Source organism: Neodiprion virginianus, chromosome 6, assembly GCF_021901495.1.
Source record: "Neodiprion virginianus isolate iyNeoVirg1 chromosome 6, iyNeoVirg1.1, whole genome shotgun sequence".
Taxonomy (NCBI): Eukaryota; Metazoa; Arthropoda; class Insecta; order Hymenoptera; family Diprionidae; genus Neodiprion; species Neodiprion virginianus.
The window spans coordinates 7,713,726-7,739,759 of NC_060882.1; the positions used below are offsets into that span (position 1 = coordinate 7,713,726).

Below are 26,034 nucleotides of genomic sequence, written 5' to 3' on the forward strand. Positions count from 1 at the left end.
CAATTTTAACCGAGTTTACCGCACGGCGAGTATATCTGTACGGTTGCCTCCGCGTTTCGGGTCCCTGGCGGTTTTCCTTCGTGCTCGAAAGGTCTTAATACACTCCTAGGAGGATGACCGCAAAGCATGGCCGACCGCGAGACGAACCGCGGAAAGAGTGGAAAATGGAGGATTATGGAAGGAACCTGAGGAGAAGAGCCGGGGAGGAGAGGAGAGAAGGATCCAATTTTCGCCGAAGCCAACAAAGGACGAGGAGGCGAAGACGCTGGTTAGCTAAACTGAGACCGCGAATCGTGCGAACTGAATCGCAATTATGCGAACCACGGAGTGGCTCGACCGATTTCATAATCCGGTAAAGATCGTGACCGACTCCTTGGAGGTTTTTCGAAATAACGATTGCGAATATCGACAACGTTCAAACATGTCAACCTCGTTACAAGACCAAGCAAGTCGTAGTATTTTCACCCGCGAACAGCATCGTTTCGACGGTACGTACTTTGTTTAATTTTTAAACCATCACCAGATAACGATCTTCGAACAAGACCCAACGGTATGTAGCCAGACTCTCCACAGTGATTGATTTACCACAATGCACGAAGTGACCATGACAGCAGTCTCAACGTCCGTAAGCTGGTTTGTTTCAAGAATGAAACACGACCCAGACTCGTCGGAGCAGGACTGGAATGGGAGGAAAAGGACCTTTTCTCGGTAAAGCCATCGGACCCTTTTCGTGACCGTGGATGATCCATGCACTTCGTCATCCCTTCGAGGGTGTCGGAATACTCCGAGAGACCCGAAGACGCGTCGCTTTGGTTGGACTATGGCTTGACGCCTGTGGTTCGGTGTGTCGGGTAGCCAGGGAAAGAGGGGACAAGTGGTCATTCAGCGTGGCTCAGAGCTCGTCAGTTGCCCTCAGGCCGCGTGGGTAAGCGGTTCACGGTTGTCAGGTGCCATGCCGAAAGTTATATGAAATGAAAGGAAGCACCGGCGATACTCCAATTCGAAATCCTGGACGTTGCGTGTTCCTTTGTGGGATCAATGGAGTAGACAAGTTCAGTTTCTCTGCGTTTTTCGATTGGTTACCTTAGTGGAGTGATGCTGTGTCGTTAAAATCTGTGGAGGTATCTCTCTGTGATTACGGTGTTGGTTCAAGGTGAATTCACTCCGCGTTTCCGAGTGTGTGTGTGTGTGTGTGCGTCTGTGCCCACCAGTGCTTGTCGGTGAAGGTGTGATGCGAGTCTCTCGAGTTCAAGGCTGGTGGTGATCATTCTCGTCGTTCCGTTGAACTTATAAAACGGATCTCAGGAAAATGGTCAGCTTTAAGAATTGCAACAACACGACAAGGTACGACAACAACTTTATAACCATTCGAAAGAGAAAAAGAGAAGGCTATCATCCGTTCGGTGCGGTAACAACGTTCCAAACAACGACGCGCGTGGCTTTCGCCCTCGGTTTTTCCCTCTTTGCTTTCGGAACCCTCCTCCTCCTTCGCTGCGGGTACTTAATCAACAATTTGCTCGTTATCGCAAAGCGCTCGTCGTTTGATCGATGTTATTCCTTCCTTCCTTCCTTCCTTCCTTCCTTGCTTCGTTCATCGTTTTCGATATTTTACACACCACCGACGGGTCTATCTTATCTCGAACGAACTCGGACGCTGTTATTATAATTTCCGGCGGAACATCTGCCCTTCGAAACGCCGCTACTTCGGCACGCATCGTGTAATACACTCTCACACATTGTTCCACTTGGTGTATGCTCTTCATGCAGGTACGCGCTTGTTACCCGCACCCTCGTCCACCAACACCAATCTTACACCGACAATCTACCATACGCGCATTTGTTCTCACAATCAGATGGTTGTACGAGGGGCACGCGTTTTTGGACGGTTTTGGGAAACGGAAAATTTTGACTTCCCTATTTTGAGAGGTTCTGGATCCGGTTGAAACCCACCAACTATTAAATCAATCCTGCGTTACGTCTAGTTTTCAGGGAACTAATTTTTTCTGCTTCCGCTGTTATGAGGAGGAAGATAGTAAAAAATCAACCATGATGAATGAAATATACTCATATTTTGCAAAAACAATTCCTTGAAAGTCATTCCAAAATTGCGCAATAATGATTTTTACCTGACCTTTCGTTACGTTAACGTTACGAACTTCAGCCTCATCCACTGTTCTATGGCGTATGAATGGTTTTCGGTAACTGCAGATCATGCTACACATCGTGTACAGTTAATAGTAACTTTATACATAAATTTGCGAAGTGAAACGAGTCACCATTTACTCATTTCGTCAACGAATCTTCATTCAAGTTTATTACAGACCACGATCATTTATCGTTCAGATTAATTGCGTCGTACCAACAAGCAATCGGATTTCTTAGTAAAAGCACACAGGCACCCAAGAAAAGAAAACAAAAAACAACACCAACATGTGATTATCTTTTTCTCGTATATTGTATTTCGGGCGTTATTTTCTCACCTGTGCACAATTAACTAGTCGCCGGGGAAAATAACTTCAGTCTTTGTTGTTATTTCCGGTCGCGAAGCAGATGCAAGAGTTACGTGGTTGTAATATCCATTCGGTACGTTAGAAACGAAACTGTGCGGGCATGCGTGCGGTTGTGATATCCATGGATACCTGCGCTACGCAACCAACATACGAGCAGCATCGCTTCGCGTAAAATTTACCGATCTATACACGTATATACGATGTATAACCTGTAATATGTTTCATACGACGTAGGTATACGGAAAATAAATGACCCACGCATCGTCATTTCTTGCTCACTACACGCTGGGATCATATATTTTTCCTTTCCTCCGTTCTTTTAATCTCGTAAAATTTTTCCACCGTGTATAACAATTTTGAAAAAAAAAAACAAACTATACTCCGCACAGTTTTCCAACAACGACGCACCTCGTTTATCATCCCGTGCATGTACGTCTGTTGCGATATCATTTATCACCTGAGCTCTGCACGTCGTCGGCTGCTGCACATGCTGGTGTATGTAGTACTGCAGTACATGGTATATAAAATGGTTGTGATATATATACATATATATATGTATATATATATATACACATGTGCGCACCTAGCTGGTACGTTATTGTGTACACAATGCACCTCACACTGCTCTTTTATCAGTCTTTACCGCAGAACGCGTAAACAGCCCTCCAATCCTTGTTAACGGTTTGGTCAGGGATCTGTTAAAGGGTCCTTACGGCTGTTTGCCTCCGCGCCGTTCCTCTCCTTCCTTATATCCTTTTCCCGTCGTATAACCTTTTTAAAAACTCGGAGTAGATCCGAAGTCTCACACGGCGTCTTTCGTATCGTCGATAACGCTTATCACTCGCCACCTACGCCGAGAGTTGTTTTTGTGTGCGTTACGGACGAGCTTACGCACGCTTGTACGATTATGTATTTTCTCACGGTGTAAGGAACCGTTCAGTTTTGCGGTGCTATTCGAGGCTCGATAAGCTGCCGCGTTGTTCGTGAACGCGCATAATAAGGCACCGGTACCTACCTACTTTTACTCTTTGAAGCTTTTATAGCGATGAAAGGGGCAAACGTATCGCGAATCATTCTTTCGTGGTGTAACTGACCGATTCATTCAAGTTGTCGCACGTCGTGCATGATTATCTTGATTTTATGAGCGGAAGTAATCAGGGATTAGCTGAACGAGAATCTAAGGTAATCGGTTTTGATGGACTATTATGGAGAGAGCTTCCAGGGCGAGTTTGATAGGACTAATTTGGTCATAGTTAATTTCACGGTACGGTTATCCAACTTCGCGCCGTCTTATACTGAAATCGGTGATGACGATCACCTGGTATTTTAACCTGTGAATCATATTGCACGGGCGATTATACCGGAGATTTCATTCACAGAATTACTTGTACTTTGTTAGAAAGTATAAAAGTTGTTACGCGTCGTTGGAAGATTTTTAAAAAGTGTTGTAAATTTTTGCCAATGTTTGATTGTTACTTGTCGAATCACGGATACGAATATCAAGGATTAAGATTGAAAATAGTTTGGAAAAATGTTGGAAAATTAAAAATGATTTTGACTGTTGCAGTTAGATTTTTATACAATTTATGCCAAGTTGAAAAAAACAATGAATTCGAAACGTTCCTTGCATTATAGATTTTCGGCAAATCAGTTCCGAATTTCAATAATTGAAATACTCTCTGTTCACCGAAGATCTTTTTGTCGACCGAGAAAACGGACCCAATCGGAGTGACAAGCGTAAAACGTAGCTGGCAGATCTCTCTTCAATATTAAATTGCAAACGTTTAAAAATACTTGAATCCTCCCGAAAAACCTTCACCGTTTGAATCACCGTACGACGTTTGAATGAAAAATGCGAAAGACTCGTAGTACCTGTACTAAATAATTTTTCGCATCAATCAATTAACCGTTGTTTATAGAAGATGATCATTAATACTTTGTATTACTGTAAAGAGACTATTTGGTACACGTACCAAGTTCGAAGTTTGATTTACGGCTGATCGTAAGAGGTTTAAAGGTGCTGTATTATCCCGTAACGTTCGAACGACGTCTTCTCCCTACCGGAGATTAAGCTCGTTACCCGTCCACCAATATCATGATTATCTTAACCAAGACCGGCGGCATTATCTCGTCGCGGTCTAATGCTATACACGGAATTACGTGCGAGAAGATAAGATACGAACAACGTGTCTATGTACGTATGGATGTACGTATAAGTGTCACACAAGGAACGTCCCTTTTTAAACGCTTACGCTACGTATATTATTGTCAGCGCTTCTACTTACACGTATGATATGTTCGCTTTATCTAATACAAGTCGTGATGCGTGTCTATTTATGATTTTGCCTTTTTCAGTTGTGTAGCAGAAAAAATTGACTGATTTTTAACCATTTCTTCGTTGATGATGTAAAAATTTTATACAGTTATGTTTGTACTGATTCGTCCAGAATATGTGGAAATATATGGGCACGGGTTCGATTCGATGTTTAAAAAACAAGTGGGTTTGGGATAACCACGAGCAAGCCTTTGAACTTCCTGTTTTCAAACTCGTTTTGACCTGAAATCATGATAATAATAATGTAAATCATAATAAAACTTTCGCAAATCTGACTTTAGATTCGTGGTCAGCGACCCGAAATCTCTCGTGGTGACAATTTTCATTTGAATCCGTTTATCTGTTTTCAAAATATCATCATTTTGTGTTACATTTTTATAATTTTGTTATTCAATACTATTCGAAAAGTACCGAACCTGTCTAATTCAAAATCTAATCATTTCTAAATTTCGACAAGACACGTTGGTTGATACCAAACTCATTGAAATCCGGTCAATCGTTCTCGAAAAATCGTCGGACAAAAAAATGTATCACATACGTACGTACATGCAAGCAAAACACACAGACGTCCATCGGGAAGTAATTGGAGGCGATTTTCTAGACTTCAAACGTGGAGATTTAGAGAAAACTCAACTTTTCATTCGGTTTTCCTCTGAAAACAGAGTAACGGGACGGTAAAACAATGCAGTTGGAAAGAATCAATGAATTGTAATTCTACTGAAATATTGGTAATGAAATGGAGCTTTAAAAATAAATAGTAAAATTGTTAGAGTCGAATGAATCTGTCTTCGGAATGGAGAAAAAAAACCTCAAAATCGCAAGTTCACACACATACATAAAATAACTGTGATATACATCGTTGGTGTGTCGAACCCAATCTCAAAAACGTGTCAGCGTAAGAAAAGAAAATGCTTTTACGTGGCGTAGCGAGCTGTATTACCGACCGAGCCACCGTCGAGCTTGCGAAAGTTGTTGAAAACGAGATGCCGGGGTTGAAAATAGGTCGGGAAAAGCTCGGTGGGTAACCCAAAGGAATCGAAGCTCGAGCTTACTAACGCCGGATATTCCGGGTTTGTTTTTGCAGTGAGGAGTCCACGCCGCATCGCCATCATCCGGGGACGCTGCGAAGCTCCGTCAACTCCCGGAAGTACCATCAAGGTCATCAGCATCGAAATGAACCTTCTCTACACGTCTTACCATCACGCCCGTCGACTCACTCGTCGTCAACGTCGCGCGTCTGCGCTCTCCACTCCAGGTAACGCTGCACTCCGACGTAAAATTGTGCCTCCATTTGAATCCGTTTCCGTATCGACTGTTTCCCGGGGCGGAAAATCCACTTCCGGTAATCTCCTACCCGTAGGGATCTGCAACTACGAACCTTAAGGTCAAACATCGGCTCAGGCTTTCGTTCGTTTCTGTTTTACCCGTTTTTTGGAATATTCTTATAACGCCGATGTCGAAACGCTTTTGTAATTAATTTTGAAAATTCCAAACATCGGCGGTACACGATCTTATATGAAATACTTTGAAATGCATGCAGTCTTTGCTTTTTCAAATTTTGACGTTTTTTCTACTCTGAACGAATTAAAGTTCCTTGAATCGTGCAGATTCGTTATGTAATCCAGCATACCGTCTTCATCTGTTGTGTTTCGTTGTCCACAGTCTTGGGATTTTAAGAAATACGACCGAACTCTATCGTGCGTTTAATAGGTTGAGAAAATTACTGTAATTTACTTTTTCCTCGATTCTCTTGGTCAGATGTTTTTTTCTCAGGGTTCAACACTTGAATCCTTTGTTATTTTTCGACTCGGAATCTGTTGTAATTGGAATCTTGAAACCACAAATTAATGCAACGAACGAATATTCGGTTCCACACCATCATTTACCAACATCTGTTCGAAATAATCGTTTTCCTCAAACAGCTTATTACAACCAGGTAATAATCTACTAATTTCGACCAAACGATTTTCATGTGAAAAATTTAGTCTCATAACAGAATAGTTTAAAGTCCAGTTTGAAATTCTGGGCTTCATTCCGTGATGATCAGACGAATCAATTGATTCTGCAAAAATCGAACGATTTGTAACAACATTGTGTACATATAAACGATCATAAATGTAATTAAGCTTTTCCGTTTTACGAATCCGGTATTCTATAATAATTATCTGGGAATTTTTTCCCATCCGAATAAAGATATTAAAACTGCAGTATAGTGTAACGAATTGGCGTATCGTTTATTTTCTTTCTTTGTTTCATTTTTTACTTTATCGCTCCGGTTGGTTGAAACGGACGGAAATGCGGGAAACGGTGAAAACCGCGACGTCGAGGGGATGAGTCGTGAAATTGTTGTACGCCTGCGAAGTGCAGTTCGTTACAGAAATACCTTTGCACACCCACACCTCTGCGCATATTATACATTATACATCGTTACCGGTAGTTCATTAAATCGGCTCTCACCTCGTCTGCATTTCGCATCATTAATTCGACGGTTCTGTTCCGTTCCACTCGTGTTTCCGCACTGCCAGCATCCAGCACGCGGCTTACCTTTGCTGAATCCGCCTTCCTCAAGGACACTCGTCCTTATCCTTGCGACTCTCTCTCTCTCTCTCTCTCTCTCTCTCTCTCTCTTCAATCGACCAATTACGCCTGTCCTTCGCTGGCTCTGGATAAATCTGCAGAAACCCGTGCGATATTAAACGGGAATTGTTCGCGGCGTGTAGATGCCCGGAAATTGGGTGGGCGGGGTTCCTCGGTATTTGCGAAAGTATGAAATACGTGACGCCGCCTCCATCTATGTTATATACATGTTTCATTTACATCTTGTGTACCTGGATTTTGATAAAAATTCTTTTCGATAAATTCATATATTCGCACACGATCGTTTTGCGTATGTATTACTAGGTATGTATATGTATAACAGTAAGCGCCTCACGTAACTGCAGGAATTCTGTTATTAGGGACGAAGGTTTTTGCACTCTGTGCATTTTTGGTTGGCGATAAAATTCAGGGAAATAAATAAAATGAAACCAGTTTGGAAAATTTTGTGAATTTGGCCAATTTCATCGCGAGTTGGTATTGAAAGTATATGGGAATTGGTTTGTGTTGTGTAGTTTTTTAAAACAGTCTTACTACGATCTCAAATATCTTCTTATATTTTTCTGTGCATGTACAAGAGACATTGTTGTTGCAAAAATTTTCAAATTTTCACACCGAAGAAAATGTGATGAATGACTCCGAAAAAAAATGTATATTGATATTCTTTACAACAACAAATTCAGATCGGTAAGAAATAAAAAAAAAAAAAACGTTTTAAGTCGTTGTAAAATAGTTGTTACGTAAAGAATTGTTGTATGTACAGTTTTTTCAATTCTACGATTTTTGTCCATCAAATTTTTATGGGATGCTTCCTCGATCCGACATGGAATATAGAGAAAATGTGTTGGATTTGAAGAATAAATTTGGCAAAAAGTGGTGGGGAAATTTTGAAAACTAGAGTTTGCGATAACCCTGAAATTTACGAAAGCGAATCGTGCAAAATATCAAACTCGAGCGAATAATACATCTTTATATTTGGCGAACATGGGGATACAAGGTGGTTGAACGGATAGGCGCGGTTCGACATCCCGGACCCATTAGCGGTAATAATGTGACCCAAAAGTCACGCGATACCGCCGGTAATTCTGTTTAGGAAATAATTTATAACCGAGACGTGCCGCCGCGGAGTTTCTCGTTGAAAAATGGGATCGGGGATGCTCGTCAAGCATTTTAACGCGCCTCATGCGTGGCGGTGAAAATTACCGAGTCATTTTTTCCCCGTCTCTTCTTTGACGCGGCGGTAAATCAGGGAGAGACATAATCGACTCGATTATCGTGTGTATCAGAAATGAACGACATTCACTTCCCGAGAAATCGAAATGACGAATCTCAGGCTAATTTTGGACCACGATTACATTTTCATGTAGCGAATCATTCACGAACGGAAATGAGATACTTTTATCCTGTCTTACGGTTAAATATTTCCGTCAACTTTCTCACCCATTTTCTCTGCAATTTAATTATTTTCTTAGATTTTTTATTCTCATTGCACGTACAAAGTCTGAAAATATAGTTTCATTTGTTTGTTTTAATGGTTTTTTTTTTTTTTCTTTTTCATGCAAATGTACGGTTTAGCGATTATGAATATCTAAACTTTTTTACAATTCCCCTTCTATTTAAATTCTTAAAAAATGCTTAAGAAATTCAGCCTCTTCATAAGATAATTTTTCTCTTGGCATAGTTTTTAGAACAGTTTGGAGTATTTTTATGCTATGAAAATTTCAATTCTACTCACAGAAATCTTGATTTGAAACTTTTCAAACGTTTCAAATCATGTATTTTGCTTGATTAAAAGTTGCACCCTTTTCTAGGAAGAATATTTTAGCAAACAATCGGAGTACAAAAAACAAAAGACTGATTATTCAGAATCTTTAAAAAAAGGGAAGGATTATAAGTAGGTTAGTAGAACGTCGACGACTCAAAAACATTTCGATGAAAAAAAGACACGAAGAAATGAAATGTTTTGGATACATTATTTATCGTCGACTGAAGAAGTTTCAATCGAATTAATTGAAAAAAAGATAATCTTCGAAACGCACTACTTTCTATTAAAAATATTAGAATGGTTTTTTCGCGTTATTCTCGACCGAATTTGAGTCAGCCAGTCGTCCCTAATTATTGAAAAACCGATTCCATTCGTCCTTAAATTTCGCGCGTCACCTTTCAGGAATACTTTCGGGTATCGGGGTGGACGTCGAGGGTCGCAGGTTTTTTCGGGGGCGGGGCGTCGTCGGTGGTCCTGCGGGGTGGATGTGACGGATAACGCGATCGTTAATCACCCCGCGTAGCGTTCGCGCGTCGAAAGAATACGATGCGAGTTATAATAAAGCCCCCTGTGCATCCTCGTCGGCTCTTTTCTCGCGGGCTTAAAATCCACGTCGTGCCGTGTCGTGCCGTGCCACACGCCTAATGTCGTGCCTTCACCCTCGCTTCACCCTTTCGAGAGCACTCCCGGTCATAAATAATTCCCGCGGTGTATGCGGAGAAGAAGAACGAATTCAAAACCAACCAACCAACCCCTGCGTAACAACTCGATGCGGCTTTTGTCATGAAAGTCTCGCCCGCGTTTGCAGATTTTTTTACATTTGGAAAAATTCTATATCTTCACGTACGAACAATGCTGCCGATTATTTGCGATCGTTGTAAAAATTTCAAACGAGATCTGAGAACTGACGATGAATGTTATTTGTAATAAGTTTTGTCATTCGGTTTTCGTTTTACTTGATGAAACTTTGTTTCATTGTTAAAAAGTAACGATCGATCGTCTTTACTTACGTATACGATGTATACGTGGTAAATAATTTCATTTAATTTAAGACAGTTTTACATGAACTGTTATCAAAATATGAATTTATACAATCAAGGTGTACACCATATCTGTACTGTACGAAATAACGATCTAGAACAACAGAGACCCTGATTTCTTGGAAAAAATTATTTACTGCGTTGTAAATTCATAAAAGAGATATTGCTTAGCGTAAAATGAAGCGTTTTCTCAGAGTCAGTTACGAAAAAACAAAACATCTTACGACAGATGATTTTTTTTTCCTCATCAGACAGACTTTTAGTAAAAAACCGACGCTAAATTATTATAATATCAAATTTCAACTGATTTATCGATCAAATGTTGAATCATAATGACGATAGGTTGATTTGCATTTAATTCAACGTGATTCACCTTGAGATGTATATCGTTTTTTATACGTATAGCTTAAAAATGTGACGATAAAAAAAAAATTGGACAAATGTTTGTGATCTGCAATCGCAAACTGGATTTTACATTGAATATGAATTTACCGCAATCATGCTTAGCGAATGCTTTTGACGTTAATAATAATTGGAATGACTAGAGTTGTCTGAATAATTGTTCAGTGTATACAAATTTTTATATAATCTCTCAGCTCGTAAACGTTGAACCGTGGAATTTTATTCGTAAAATTTTCCACCCCAGCCACGTTTCACGTCGTATTGCTATACCGTAGACGTATGGAATGATACGACTACATATAACAATGAATAATTGAATTCCGTACCTACGATAGACGTATGTATTCGAAAACTCGATGAGGTCACGTTTTCCCTCCATGATATTTTACCCCCCTTTATTTTCTACGCGAGAGAGTCGCCATTTACTATTTCGAATTCGAATATATTCGTTCATTCGCCTTCCTGGTTTTCTCATTCATCTCTGTTTTTACCTTTATTTCATTCTTTTTATTTCACAGAACGCCTTCTCTCTACTCATTCGTTCACTTCCCCCACGATTTCAAATCGAGAACGACGAGATCGATCGCATCCAGCTCATATTTAAGCGAAAAGTGAAATTGATCGTGGTGTTTGTCTAATTTTATTGAAGCTAATACGGTTACCAGTTTGTACCCCAATTCATCGAACTAACATGTATATGTATAACCGAATCGATAATTGCAATCCGTTAAATTCCGAAGAGACAAATCTTGACAACAATAATAATACAACCCTGCCATGGGTATACATACACCTTCTGCACATTGCAATTACAAGAGAGTGAAAAGTTCACAACGTTAATGTAACAATTCATTTTCAGGGAAAATCATTATTTCGCAACTGTAGGATCGTCTCGAATTGAGTAGTCAATTTTTAAGAAGCAAAGTTTACACAGATTTTGGGAATTAAACTCTTTAATAGTCGTTCTAAATTTTTAAATCAATGGTTTTAGTTTCAATATTTCGTTACGTTAATCTTACCAACTTCAATCTGATCCAATTATCTACCCTTCCGCATGTGTATCAGATGGAGGAAATCGCGCGTATTAAGTGGAAAGACCCAGACGTGTGCAAATTCGATTGCAATATTACACCCCAAGTCAGCTCGGGCTTGAATTGAGTTTTAACGACGCGAAGGTTACGAAACAACTCTCGCGTGAACGGATGATCGATAGTAGATAATTAATTATTTACGTCGTAACTTTATTTACTCCATTTTGAAATTTTGCATTTGTAACCGCTAATAAACATCAAGCTTACCAACAATCGCCCCGAAATCTCTTTCCACTACCTGTGTTATAAATTGGGCAGTTCGTAGGCGCGATTATAGACCTGCTTTTGCCGCTCACGAATGGGCTCCTCGTAATATTATCCTTCCTTTGACGTTTATGCCGTATACTATCCGATCCCCGCCTAGTCCGTAATTCGCTTTCAAAGGTTTGCAACTGTGTTATTGGTACGTTATACCCGTGTATACGGTACGAAAAGCCGATTTATTTTTTCACACCGCGAAATTGTCTGAGTTCGAAGTCCGTAAGCTGATAGGTGCTCCGATTTCGATTACTCAATAATTCAAGGTAGTGCCGTGTAATTTGTGTTTGTCCAATGAGACGACGCCGTGTAATTTATATACCTCTGTTATTATAAGGGAGTTTCAACCCTTATTAAGACTCTCTGCAGGATTAGTTTTGGAATCAACTCTGTACGCATATGTACTGTATACGTATGTATGCATAGGTGTGTGTATACGTACACCTAAAAATACCACATCGTACAGAGTGAGACACTTTATCACCGTTTAACGAGACTATCACCTACACACCGAACTCTTGCCTGTGATTGGGAAAAAACTTTTAACAAGATATTTACTCCTAACTTCTCGTCGTCATCCGAACTCTGCAACCCTCGGCAATTTACTCGAGGATCTAAATGAAATTTTTTATCGAGTTGACGTCGATTAGGAAAATGGAAAAAAATTCAAGGCTTTCGTCGACTAATTAAGCTTCATCTTAGAAATCTCTGTATTCAGCTAACTATAATATACACTTCTCGTTTTCTATCCGACGACTTACTTGTCACAAGTGTTTCAACGGCTGGTTAATGAAGAAATAAAAAAAATTCATATCCGTAAACTTTCACCGAAAATATCGAGCAATTAATCATCGAAAACGGGTTACATTAAAGAGTCGTTGCATGTTGTTAGTGTGAAATTTGTATAGTTTTTTCTTGAACTCGTGTTTGTAGTTTCATTTAGAGTGAAACTCCCGTTTAATTCGAAATCTGATATCCTATTCTTGATTCTAAAAATCGTGTGCAAAAGTGATTTCTCACGTCCATTTAATACGTATCAGAGTGAAACTCAAGAATGCGGTGCATTCGGGAAAGGAGAAGAGGAGCCTTGTAGGTTTGTTCCTGTCCCCCGGTGTCTATAAATATCTGAACTCGGAGCGATATATCGCGTCGCGGCCCATTACCCGTTGCGGTTCGCACCACCGACTTAGTTAGTGCCTGGGACCTAACCCCCGGACTATCGAGTCTATCCCATCTTTTCCAGACTTAACCGAACCCTTCGAGTCGGACTCCGGAGAGTCTCGCAGGAGTCTCGCTGCTTGCTGGTCAGGGATAAAAACGCGGCGGAAGGAACCTCTTGCAGATTCGCTCTTCGGTTTCGACCGGATTTTCCACCCCTTACTTTTGCGCCTTTTCTTTTTCCCCTCATCTTCCTCCTCCTTCTCGTCCTTCTGCTTCTCGTTTCAACGGCTTTTCTGGTCTTGGTGCAGCACTCTAACTCGGCGCTTTTTCCCCTGACTTCTTTATTGCCCCGCGATATTTTCCTCCGGATCGGCGCTGCTTTCTCTCACTCTTTCACTCTCTCTCTTTTTATTTTTTTATTTTTTTTTTTTTTTTTCTTTTACACACCGTAGGTACGACTATCCTGCGGACCCGACCTTATCGCTACTACCTATCCTCGAAAGCTCTGCGGACCATTTCGCTTTCGTTTCTTTCGACGTCGTTATTCCACGTGTGTTTTACAACCCGTTATATATATACGGGTGTCATTCTATACTCTTAACCCTACGAAGGCGATGTACGAATCCCAACGGAAGTTCTCTCTGGATTATGTACGGAACAAAGAAAAGGGAAAGGGAAGGATGATACACTTTAACAATTCATCGATGCATTGGCAATTTTTTTTTTTTTTTTTTTTTCAAGACTTGAAAAAGTTTAACAGTAACCGCGACATGAAATTTGTAACAATTTTTGCGATTTACGAATTTATTCTTACGCGTGTATAACGTAACCTGATTGCCTCGAATAATCGCCGCAATTTCGAATAAGCTATCTCTTTCTCTCGAACCGAGGTATACATATAACGGGGGGGATGTTAACGAGACATGATTACTCGTTGCGAGAAAAGAGAAGCAGTGAGAATTTATCTTAATAAAATTAGTATCTCAATCGATGTAATCATCGTCCTTGCGCGGGGTTAAAAAAATGTCTTTTTTACTTTCGATCTGTCTCCGCGTAGCTATATTCATTATAAATTTCCCTTCGAGTCGGTATAATATATTTTATTATTCACCCTCGGGTAATCGAGTTTACCGATTCTCTGTATATTTGCTGCAGGAGAGGTAAAAAAAAAAAAAAAAAAAAAAAGAAAGAAAAAAGTGACGAGCGACGGAGAAGGATGAAAATAAAATGAAAAGAAGGAAAGGAAGAAAGAAAGAAAGAAAGAAAGGAAAAAAAACAACGAAAATGGAACGAAAAAGATTTACTCTCTTTATATGCAATGATGCGGAATTGAGAGATATCCCTCATCGAATTATTATTATCGATCGCAACTTTCCTCGGAGTTTCTACCGGAAGTTTTCGAAGAGTTTTCTTTGCATAGGATCCGCGGTGCGTATCGAAACCGTCGCTTGTAATTCCAGGTTCAAGTATCCATATTATATGCACATATTTGAATCCACCTGCGAGTATTATTACGTGATCTCATATATTCCAGGGTTCTCCTCTCGTTCCACGAAGGATAAGGTTGTTTGTTCTGGTAATTAAATTGCAGGGGTTTACGTTACGAGTTTTTCTGATACGTACGCTCGAGGATGAGAATATACATATAGTCTCTTTCTAAATGCGTACCTATAATACGTGCATAGATGCCTAGATCACATATAGCTCCATGTGTGCATATAACGTATCGTAGGCAAACACAATCTTAACGATTGATGGTAAACATGAGAAATTTCAATTTCATCGTAAATTCCATATTGTATCCAATTAGCGAATTTTGAGTTTAAATAAACGTTCCTCCGTCCTAAATTATTTCCCCGTTCTTACCTTTTTCATTCCCGGAAGCGCGACAGATTTCATCTCTGATTTTCTTTCTCTCTCTCTCTCTCTCTTTCGATTTTCTTTGTCTTTTGTGGAAAACTTTTCCTTCAGCATCAATTTATCTATGTATATATATATATACGTATCTCTCCGCAGCCTCAACATCTCGGGGTCTTGAGACAACTCGTGCTCGGAAATATTACCGACATCACGCCGACACGGTTCTCGATCCTTTGTTCAAGATACGGAACCGCCTCGTTTAATTTAAACTTCGAAATCTGTAAAAAAACTTCAGGTTACAGGTGCCTAGGAAATGAGGAAATGAAAAGACGCGCGGCAACGCGAAGAAATTGGGTTGCGAACGTGTATTTGTATGGCTTGGGAAATTTGCGATTCGTATTTTTCTAGGCATTGCGTGTTCCCAATTCGTCCGAAAATTGTTTCATTGTTACATTCGCAGATAACAATGCAACCCGCTCTCCACGAAGCCATATCCAATCCAAATATTCATCCGAGTGAGCCAAATTTAAATAAAATCAAAAATCAATCAACTGCAGGTTTTCGCCGAGTGATCGATTGATTATTTTTTACTAAATCACCGCAGGTTTATGCGAATACGACAAAAAGTAAATAAATAAATCGAAAAATGAAACCAAAATCATGCTTTTTGTCGTACCAATCACCTATGGTTTTTATTTTCGTGTTTGAAAGTGACGAGTTCTTCTTTCTCTTTGACTCTTTCCTTCTTTAGGTATACCGTCACTTTTGTTTTGCCATTTAATCATCGTCCTCGTCTTGTCTCTTCCATGCTGCTGTATATTGTGTGTATATACATGCGTTTAATACAAGTTGTACGTAATAAGCCGAGCAACTTTTATTTGAAAAATTTTTTCATCTCGACAAAATATGCCTGGCAGAGTTGCAAGATGAAGAGGTTGAGTAAAGTTCGCTCGAACTCTGAAGTGAAATATATTTAAATACATATTTATATGTATATCGTGTAAACTCCATCGTATTTACAGGCATAATCCATTGCTTTTGGTCGATCTAATTTTAACTCGGGATTTTAAAACTTATAATTTCAATGATCGTTCGCGTCTACCGCAGGAATAAACTTTTATTCATACCATGTAACATTGCTCATTGTCAGTTTAGGTTTCGGTATCCATGTAATTATTCGTTTCGTTGATGCCTGTTTAAGTATTTTTTCGGTGTAGCTGGCAGGAGGTGATACTTGAAAATCAAAGTATTCTGAGCGGAATGAAAATGACGAGAAATTTGCAATGAAGAAGAAACGAACGTGGAGACACGACGAAAGCTTTACCTTGGACACGGTTATTTGCTCGAACGTGCTCGACTGTGTTTTTAGGATATACGGTGAATTGGGACGGCTTTTCACCTGACGTTTGTCACACTACAGACGGGGAATTCTTCTTCCTGACTTTTTCTCACACCACTTTTAATATACCAGGTATATAGGTGTGTGTCTGTGTATATATATATATACATGTATAGACATACACCCGCATTGCCAGAGATCAGTAAAAGCCTCGAGATATTACGCGACAGCGTTACAACGCGAGACGAGAAGAGAATGAAACGAAAGCAGTATATATATTTAGTTATATACATTTTATACTTGTATATTACATATACATGCAAATGATCTGTACAAGTTACAGATACGAATGAAAAATTGATAAGAAATGATGAAAAAAAAAAAGAAACAAACGAATATCGTCAAAGAGAATATTTATACGTCAAAGAGATGTGCTCGAAAGGGAAATTCGGATTCTCATATGGAGATGATGAAGTTGAAAACTCATTCGCGAGAAAGCCGTGTGGTAAAAATAATGAGGTAGCTTTTTAATTAAACATCGTCAAATTTTACCGGCATGATGTATTTTTTTTACCCAATATCGCCTCGTTGCCTTATAAAATTAACTTGCGTAACGTTTATACAAGGATGTTTAGAGAAAAACATGTTATTTTCGAGGAATTGAAACAAAGATTTTTTTATAACGATCCTCTGATCACGCAATGATTATACATATATTTGATTTAGAGATAGATACCCCCCCCCCCCCCCCCCCCCAAAAAAAAATGTAGTTACTCTACGTGCAGATGTTCACAAATAGATTTATTGATTTGAAAAAAAATATATTCTCATCATCGACGCTTTGAAAGATGTTGAAGAGAGAAATTTTGGCGACTCGTTATCTTGATTTTTTCGGTAAATCTTTCAGCCGTAGATTGTCATTTTCGATAGTAGACTCCATCTGCTTTCACGATTTCTTGTAAACGGTGATACACATATACAGTGTAAATGATAAAATTTCACATAGAAATCGTCGGGAATATTCAGACCCTGATACTGCGGGAACGCGATAAACGTACGATCCGTGAATTTTATACCGCGAAACGTCGCTTCAAAGTTGAAATTCGACCGACTATATATTTAAACATATATCCACCTAGTAACGGAGTTTATTCTCCGATTTCCACCCTCTCGATTTTGCCATTACTCGAAGTTGTTCTCCTCGAATTTCGCGCGTGTAATTATATACTACTTATACCTATAATAACCTCTGATTCAATTTTATTATACAAGTGTCGTTCTTTATGTATAGTTTTTTTACTCCGAACCAACTCCCCTGAAATACCTAGGTAGAAAATTATCAGACCACGACCGCAGGCTGACATTCGCGATTTATGTATTACGTAGTTTTTCGCAAAAGATGTGAAAACAGAATGTCGAACTCGGTGGTCGAAAACGGGTCACGCTCAGTATCTATACGCGAGCTTTATTTAAGCTAAGAAGAAAACTCCGATCTTTGATCCAGTTTCCTTTCCTACACTCGCTGTTTTTATTACACACTGACCCATATCGTATTTACCCACATCCGTCTTAAAGCTGCGAAATATTTTCCTCTAGCTGGCAGTAATCCTTTACGTTTTACCTGTATTTCATTGTCAGGGAGAAAAGATGGCGATGTGAGGAGAAGGGGGAGAGTTTGATCAGACGTTTAGATTTGGATCCTAGATTAAATACGGATCCGGTCAGCGAATCTCGAGTCTAGTTCGCTGAATTTACACCTCGATAATATAGTATGTACAGTGAATAAAACGCAACTGGTATTGATGCAAAAAAAAAAAAAAAAAAAAAAAAAAAAAATGTTCGAAACCGTAGTAAATTAATAACAAACCGCGAGTGGAGGAAGAATCGAGTTACTTACACGAACAGCAATATTCTCTTTGAAATAAATATAAGCAATGCTCTTATTATTGCACGAAGTAACCATGATCAAAGATTTCAAGATCTAAAGATCAAAGGAAAGCCATGCCTACAGAGATGCATTACATCCGGTTCGCGATGCTATCTCGGCGTTATCTGAGAGTGGCGATAAAATCCGGTGGAAATTCGCCCCATTGAAAAGGCTAATTACGTTTCTCGTCGTATCCGGCATTCTCTGCATGCAGCGTCTGACCCTGATGAGCGAATCGAAATACTGCAGAGACGAACTGCAGCAAAATTGACAATTGGCTAATTAATTTCCCGCCGGCCGATGAAAGGACAATGAGCTGAATTAACGAAGAAGTGAAGTTGCCTTATTTTTCTTTCCCGCCACGGTACCTCGCATTTTAATTTTTGTTTTTCTCTTGAAAGAAAAATGTGTGTAAAAAAATGAAATCGGCTCTAATTGCAGTTCTTTTTTTTCCATCGTAGCGTAATTTGTAGATATGTTAACCATTGACTCAAACTAACGTTCAGTTGCAGCGACTAAATTTTTATTCGCCCTTCCGTGATCGGCCATTTAGGCAGTTGATTCGACTGATTTTTTTTCTACATACCTTCAGTGTATCGGTATGTATTAAACCGCGGGATCCGTGCGGTGATTCGAAAGCCGTGTCACTCCGGCATCGTGATAAATGGAGACGAGCGACGACGGGGATAAAACGCCGAGTCAAATTCAAGTAATTTTTTCGAGCTTTATACCGTCGCAACGCCCGATTCTCCGTTAAAGATTAACCGCAACATCGTGCGGTATGCGGATAAGACGCGCGACGTTGACACGCTCGTAACGTTTGCTTCACATTTTTCATAAAACAAATTTTATTTTCTCTTTTCCTTCCACGCGATGCGTAGGCGTTTGAATGTTTTTGAATTTACTATTTTAACCGGTAGAAAATACCGCGAGACGATATTATTGGTATAACTTTTGATTTTCAGCTTCAAGTTATAATAAACAACGTTTCAAAGTGATATTGTCATTTAAGTTAATTGTCAAAGAAGAATTTGGCAAACTAAGATGAATTAAAATGTGCCGGCAGTACCGTTTTTTTTTTTTTTTTTCATTCTACGAGCGGCTATGGATATATCAGTGTTTAAAAATGTGACACAAGGAGTTGAAAAAAATGTTATGGAACACGTAAGTATATATATTTACACACATACCTCGGTCCACGTTTTCAATTCAGTCTATCGAGCCATCGCTGAAGGAGGAAAAAATTTTTCCACCGCTTGTTCAAAAATTCAATTTCGCCATTCCCTGGAAGAAAAAAAGTTGACATTCTTTCGACGAGAATACCATTTTTTTAAACTCCTTGTGTCACATACATACGTGTGTATATATATATTTGTACGTGGGCGAAAGTCTTTATTCCCCTGCAGATATCAGAATAACTTTAAAAAGGTAGGGAGAGTCCTGATTTACGAGTATTATTCAAACTTGCCCTCGTCACAAAACATTTGGAAAAATATACTTAGGCTCGACAAACTGTGTGACAAGAGCTGCTCGTATAATATACGGCATATTTCTCTTCACTCCGCGGGTTCGATTCCGTATCCGTGCAAGGGTAGAAAAATTCACAATTTTCTTTTTCCTAACGAGAGAAGAGAGCCGACCGAGAGAGTGAAAGAGGTGGTAAAAAAAAAAAAAAAAAAAAAGCGGGAGGAGACTCGAGTGAAAAAAAGCACGAGCTTCCTGCCGGGACACGCGTCTCTTGGGGTAAAGTAACCCGCATTATTCTTCCTCCGGGCTTGCAAGTTTTTCAGATCAAGTATCAATTTTGCGGCAATTCAATTAGCTTTACTTACTTGGATTGTATATGTACAAAAAAAATAAAGCAAAATAGAAAAAAAAAATCAGTTTTCACTGATTTGGGGTAGAATCAAGGCTTAATAAAGTATTGGTTGGAAATCGTTTTGTACATTCTGGAAGATAATTTAAAGTTGCATATGCACGTGACTGTATATCAGATTTGATGAAATATACGTACATGTCAATTGAATTGGCTTCATTTTGATACATGAGTATTACATGTAAGTGTAACCTGTCATTTTGAAATAATCTTGTAAGTAAGAAACTTGAAATATATGTATGTTTTATTTACGCGTTATTCGCGAATGGTAAAGAGTCGCTAGATGAAGCGCGGCGTATATTGAAAAAAAAACAACAAAAGAATCGATCCTAAAAACCCTTTTACACACCTGTTATACTTCGAAAGGATCGTAATAATGAGTTCGGAAAAGAAATATCGTTCGAGTGTGAAATTGTCCACAGTGCATAATGTAACGAAGAACAATATCGAAAAATGAAAATGACCTGTAGGTGAAACTTTAGTCGAACGTTGTTCAATTAACCGTTAACAGCGAGGGGCATTCTACGCCTGCATCTCGGTGAATATCGAGTCAATACAACGGGCGAAGAAGGAGAGAGGGAGAGAGAGAGAAAGACAAAGACAAAGGCTGACGTGAAAGTAAACGCTGCACGGCATGCACTGGACGATATAACGTCGAACTGGTACGATATGCATAAAACGTTGCCTGTAGGGGAGGTGCAGGATGGTCGAGAGGAGAGGAGAGGAGAGGAGAGGAGCAGGGGAAGAGGGCGAACAGAGTCGCGGTCGGGAAGAGCGGCGTGCGCGGTCTGCGTCGTGGTTTACCCGGGGGTGGGTCGACGTCGGCGTCGGCGTCGGCACCCCGAACCACCGGCAGTCGTTTCCTCGCCGCGAGCCGGGGAAGCAACCCCACGCATCTTTCGCCTCCGAACGGCATCGCCGCACGCTCATTTCGCGCTTCCGGTTACCCGGGTGACATCTGCTATTTTTGTTCGTCTTATTTTTCCCCATTTTCGTCGAAAGAAAGCGCGGCTCGAACTCCGGTAATGTCACCCCGTTCTATCGTACAAGTATACCCGTACAAGTGCATCTTGTGCGCTAAAGTGCAGTTCAATATGAAAAAATCGGATCGGTGATTCGACGTATTACTTTCGACGATATTTCCTGATCGTTGATTTTATTTTGTTTTGATTTGCAAGTAAAAAAAAGCTGTTTTTTTTTCAATCCTCACTTTTCATACCGGCTGCATCGTTTCCAGCTTTTAGTTACGGTAGCGAATTAATTTACCCGAAAGCTCCGATGATTATCGTGACAAATCGGGAATTCTCGTGCAGCTGTGCGAGATGAATCGGGGATGTGGGATTTAAAATATTGATGAACGTGGCGGTTGTGAGACGGGGACTGTGAGTTGCCGGGAAGGGGGTGGAGGGGAGGGAGGGAAACGGGGAGATATTATGAAGAGTGGAATTGCTTGTTTCGCGAAAGCAAGGTGGTGAAATATTTACGGGGAATGAGATTAATACACCTGCCCGCAAGTCGGGCGGGCGGGCGACGAAGCGCAGATTGCGGGCAAATTTCATATCAACCGAATTAAGCGAAGTATAAATGGAAAGAATTAGCGTACGATATAACGAGACAATTGTGCGGGACGATACTTTGCGTGCGAGATAATTGTAATTGCACGGATATGGTAATTGAAACGAGGTTTAACGATTGAAAATCAAACATATTATTTTTGCCATTTGTGGTGAAACACGGTTTTTTTTTAAATGATTATTTTCTTTTTCTTTTTTTCTTATTATTTTTATTTCGAACGAGCGCACGTGCGTTATTAAAAACGTGTTGAACTGTACCGGCAGTGAATGTTAATTTTTGTGAATTTGGTCCGATATTCAGGAATTTCTCGCTCATTGGGTAAGAAACGGGAACTAAAAGAAATACGAGAAAATTAAAATAATAATCGAAAAATTACACGAAAAGAGAGAGAGAGAGAGAGAGAGCGAGGGTCGGAAAGAGTCGGGAAGGGATAGAAAAAAAAAAAAAAAAAAACAAAACAAACGAAACATCGAAGAGGAAATGAAAAATGTGCGAAAAAATTTCCATAAACCCGTTAACCACACCTGGTGAAAAGTGTCGGAAAATGTGACACATGATCGTAATTTTCATGCATAAAGAGAGGGCTGCTATGCTGCTGCTGCTGCTGCTGCTGCTGTTGTTGCAGCTCTCGGGGAACGAAGGAGGGGAAAAGGGAAAATATTGCCTTATCATAAATATGCATAAAGTAATGTTATACACATTTATATACGCCGTATAAAACATACCGACGTATAATAAACTCAGTTATAACCTGTGTTAATCATACCATTTGTGATGTGAAAATGAAACGGTGAAAAGTTAACTTTTATTTTCACGTGTTTTTCTTTCTCCTGTTATTACACACTCCAAGATTTATATCCGTGATCGTCAAGTTTTTAATCAAGATGTTTACCTGCCTGTGGAACTTTTTCGACTGGTAAGAAGATCGTTGAAGTATTCAAACCTCTTTTACCCTTTCTTATAAGCATGTTTGAAAAAAAAAAAATGTTCTTTCTTACTACAGCTTTTCGGATGTAAATATTTTACTTGTTTTCGTTCATGCGGTAGTAAATTTTTCCAAAATCTTAACAGTTTGGTCAATACTCACATTGTATAGTCTTTTTGTTTTTTTTTCCATATATATACCTACATAGTACTTTTTATTAAACGATGATAGAAAATATTTCATTGTTTCTCTTCAATTGATAATAATAAAACTTTTATTTTCTTGACTCTTAGATAACAAACTTAGATGACAAGGCTGAATCTAGAAGCCAGAATTAGCAGTCACACGTTCTATAATGTTCATTCGAATAAATTATCGAAGTCTGAAATTCAAAATTTTGTTTTCCATTTCCAAAAAACACACGTTTGACCGCTGACTCTGTCGGCTAACTTCAGCTTCATAAAAGTGTGCATTGTTGTTGTGGAAAATATAGTCGAAAATGAAGCGGCAATTGCCTCGAGATAATTACGTGTTATCGATCGATTGGAATAATGCAGGCTGGCAGGCAGAGCCGAGCAGAGCAGAGAGGCAAAACCCATCCTTCAAAACAGTATACGTATATATATATCGTCAGCCACTATAATAAAACGACGACGGGGAAATCGAATCTTATAATTAATTATTTTCATCATACAAGCGCGTGGGTTTTTGTTGGTTGTGGCGGTGGGGGTGGGGGGAGAACTTGTAGGCGGAAAAGGTTTGCTCACCTGTCATCGTTCATTTGTTATCAGAATCATATACGATCGGTGGAAAACGACGCATTTAATTTACGTGTCTTCTCTCCTCGGGTTCTTCACTCGATGATCGCGACTCGACGATGACTGCGATGTTCGGCCTCTGTGCCCACGTCATTACGTGCCGAACAATATGTGTGTGTGTAAATATATGTTTATACATATTTAGAGAGCCGGAGGAAACGGTTCGCAGGGTGAATAATTGAAGAAGCGAAATCGCAGGACGAACGTCGTTTGCTTTGTTTTTTTCCCCCTTACATCGCTTCTATTTCTCTGCTGTCATTCCGTTTTTTTTTTGTTTTTTTTTCGTTCATTATTTGTTAATTTTTCACTTTTTTGTCGCTCGATTCATTACAATTTTTGTGCGATTACATTACATCGGCTTGTGGCAAACGCGAGCTATTCATTTCAAGCATGATCTTTTTGAATATTTCTTCTCCCTATCGCTCCGTGTTGGAAATTGAAGCCCCAAGGAATATAAATTATTTTTCGCACGTCTGGAAAATGCGATCCTCTTTCCTTGTGGTCGCGAATTATTATACTCTGATCGTTGCAGGGGGATCAGCCTCCCTCTCCCTCTCTCTCTCTCTCTCTCTCTCTTTACCTCTCTTTCCCCTTCTCTGTCGAATGACTCTTCGCAAAGTGAGGCACTTGAAATAATTCACGGCTCGATCCGATTGTTTGTCAAACAAACGAGCAGTTTAGTGATGCAGGTTCGGAGCCGAGGGTTGGTTCGTTGTTTCATTGGCTGGACGGTTGGCTGTAGAGGATTGGAAATTTGTGCGTCGAGAGCGAAACGCACTCTCTGATGCGGTGATGCCTCGTTCGGAAAGTGATCTTTGCGCATCGAATGAAAGCGTGTCGAGTGAATCCGTTGGAAAGAATCGCTTGCACGAATTCGCTTTTCGTACCGCCTACCGCACATGCATTTCACTGTGTTAATTAAGGATCCAACGTCGCGGAAAAATGAAATAATATAACTATACTTGGTGTAAAAAATATTTATTCCATTTCTTTTTTTTTTTTTTGTCGACGGTTCAAATTCGAACCAATTCAACGTCGTGGGTTGATTAAAAAGCAAACCTTCGAACGTCGTGCTGATGTGAAAAATTCGTTAATCGTGCCGCGGAGACGATGCTTTTTCTACACTTTTGACACCGGACCAAATCCCTTTTCTGTCGATAACCGCAACCACGGTCGTGTTTCTTTCTTATTTTCACTTGGCTTCTCTTCCCTTTGCTTCTTCGTCGACAACGTCAACGTGACATTCCAGCTTGGAACGGAGAGTAGAATTATTTATGCCTTCGTAGATTTTTCCAGTCGTCTTGATAATGTATTACATGTTATTTATATTATTCAATTATTCAAACAAGCGATATATCACGGAAATAGAGCTTGAAACGTGAAATTGAGATTGGTTTAGTCGACTTTTGTCATGGGAACGCCCTTTTTATTTCGGGTTCAGTTTTTTAAACTTACAAGTTGCATCGTTTGTCCAGTCCTGATCATTCAATGCATGTTTATTTTGTGATTTGACTTCTTTACAGATTGTACTGAATCAATACTTAACAACGTTCGTGTGATACTTTTTCTGATAACGGAAAAACTTGAGAACTTCTGATCTGTCGTGAAACAAGCTTCAAATTCATTAGAATCGAACAAACGAATATTATAGTTTAACGGTTTTATCACCAAGCAAATGCTTAATAAAATGTTTGAATAAAATCGGTATTTTTGTCTGTAAAATTCGCGAATATCAAATTTTCTGTTCTGGGTTTATAATTATTTTCAGAGATGCTTATCAGTACTTCTCAGAGATCCCAAGTTAAACCCGATTACAAGTAATCCTTAAGAGTTCGCGTATAATTACAGGTGTGCAGTTGTATAAAACGCGGTGAGCGATAAAAGCGTGCGTTATGAAAAATAATTTACGTTACAAAAAGACGCACACACACAACGTTATAAATCTTCGAGATCCTTCCCGCTTGTATATGAGATGTGTGTAAAGCCCTCTCAACAAGTTCCTTTTTTTTCTTCTTTACCCTTTTGTGCCTTCGAGTATACGCCATGTCGTATAATAATGGGCGGCATCGTGCAGCTTCTTTCATTGAAATTGGTCTATCAAAGCTTGTTTCAATGTCAGTACATAGCACGCATGTTCCTGGGGGCGTAGTCGAAATTCCGAATATTTGGTGGCGAAACTTGAAGTAAAGAAATCAAACTTTGACGAAATATCAACGTTTAGAATGGTCCGAAACCCGTCGTTCAAATTTCCGAAAGTACAAAGTTCCGGAAGGGCATAACTCCGACAAGTCAAAGATCCGAAAGTGAGAAAATTTGAAAATCTGAAACATCAAAATTCCGAATGATCCAAGATTTTCAATTCTGTGAATTTCTATCTTGGTGAAATTTCACCACTTTGACCTTTCTTTGTTTTGGATTTTCGATATTTTTACGTTTGGAATCCTGGTCATTTTGATTCTCGGTTTTATTGATTTTTTTATACCCACTCGTTGAGTAAACTACGATGTGTGAGTATATTTTAATTTTTGGAATTTTACTCTATCGGAATTTTATTTTT

General features: G+C 39.5%; 1 protein-coding gene across 5 annotated transcripts in view; it reads left to right on the forward strand.

Annotated features, from left to right (window-relative positions):
* Positions 1–934: 934 nt before the first annotated feature.
* LOC124307620 (uncharacterized) overlaps positions 935–26,034 on the forward strand; it is a 142,219-nt gene continuing 117,119 nt past the window's right edge. For all 5 annotated transcript variants that reach the window (XM_046769501.1, XM_046769503.1, XM_046769505.1 and 2 more), the window contains exons 1-2: positions 935–1,344; positions 5,930–6,100. In XM_046769501.1, coding sequence (XP_046625457.1) covers positions 1,310–1,344; positions 5,930–6,100 — 206 coding nt within the window. In that variant the 5' untranslated portion in view covers positions 935–1,309. The remainder of the gene's footprint in view (positions 1,345–5,929; positions 6,101–26,034) is intronic.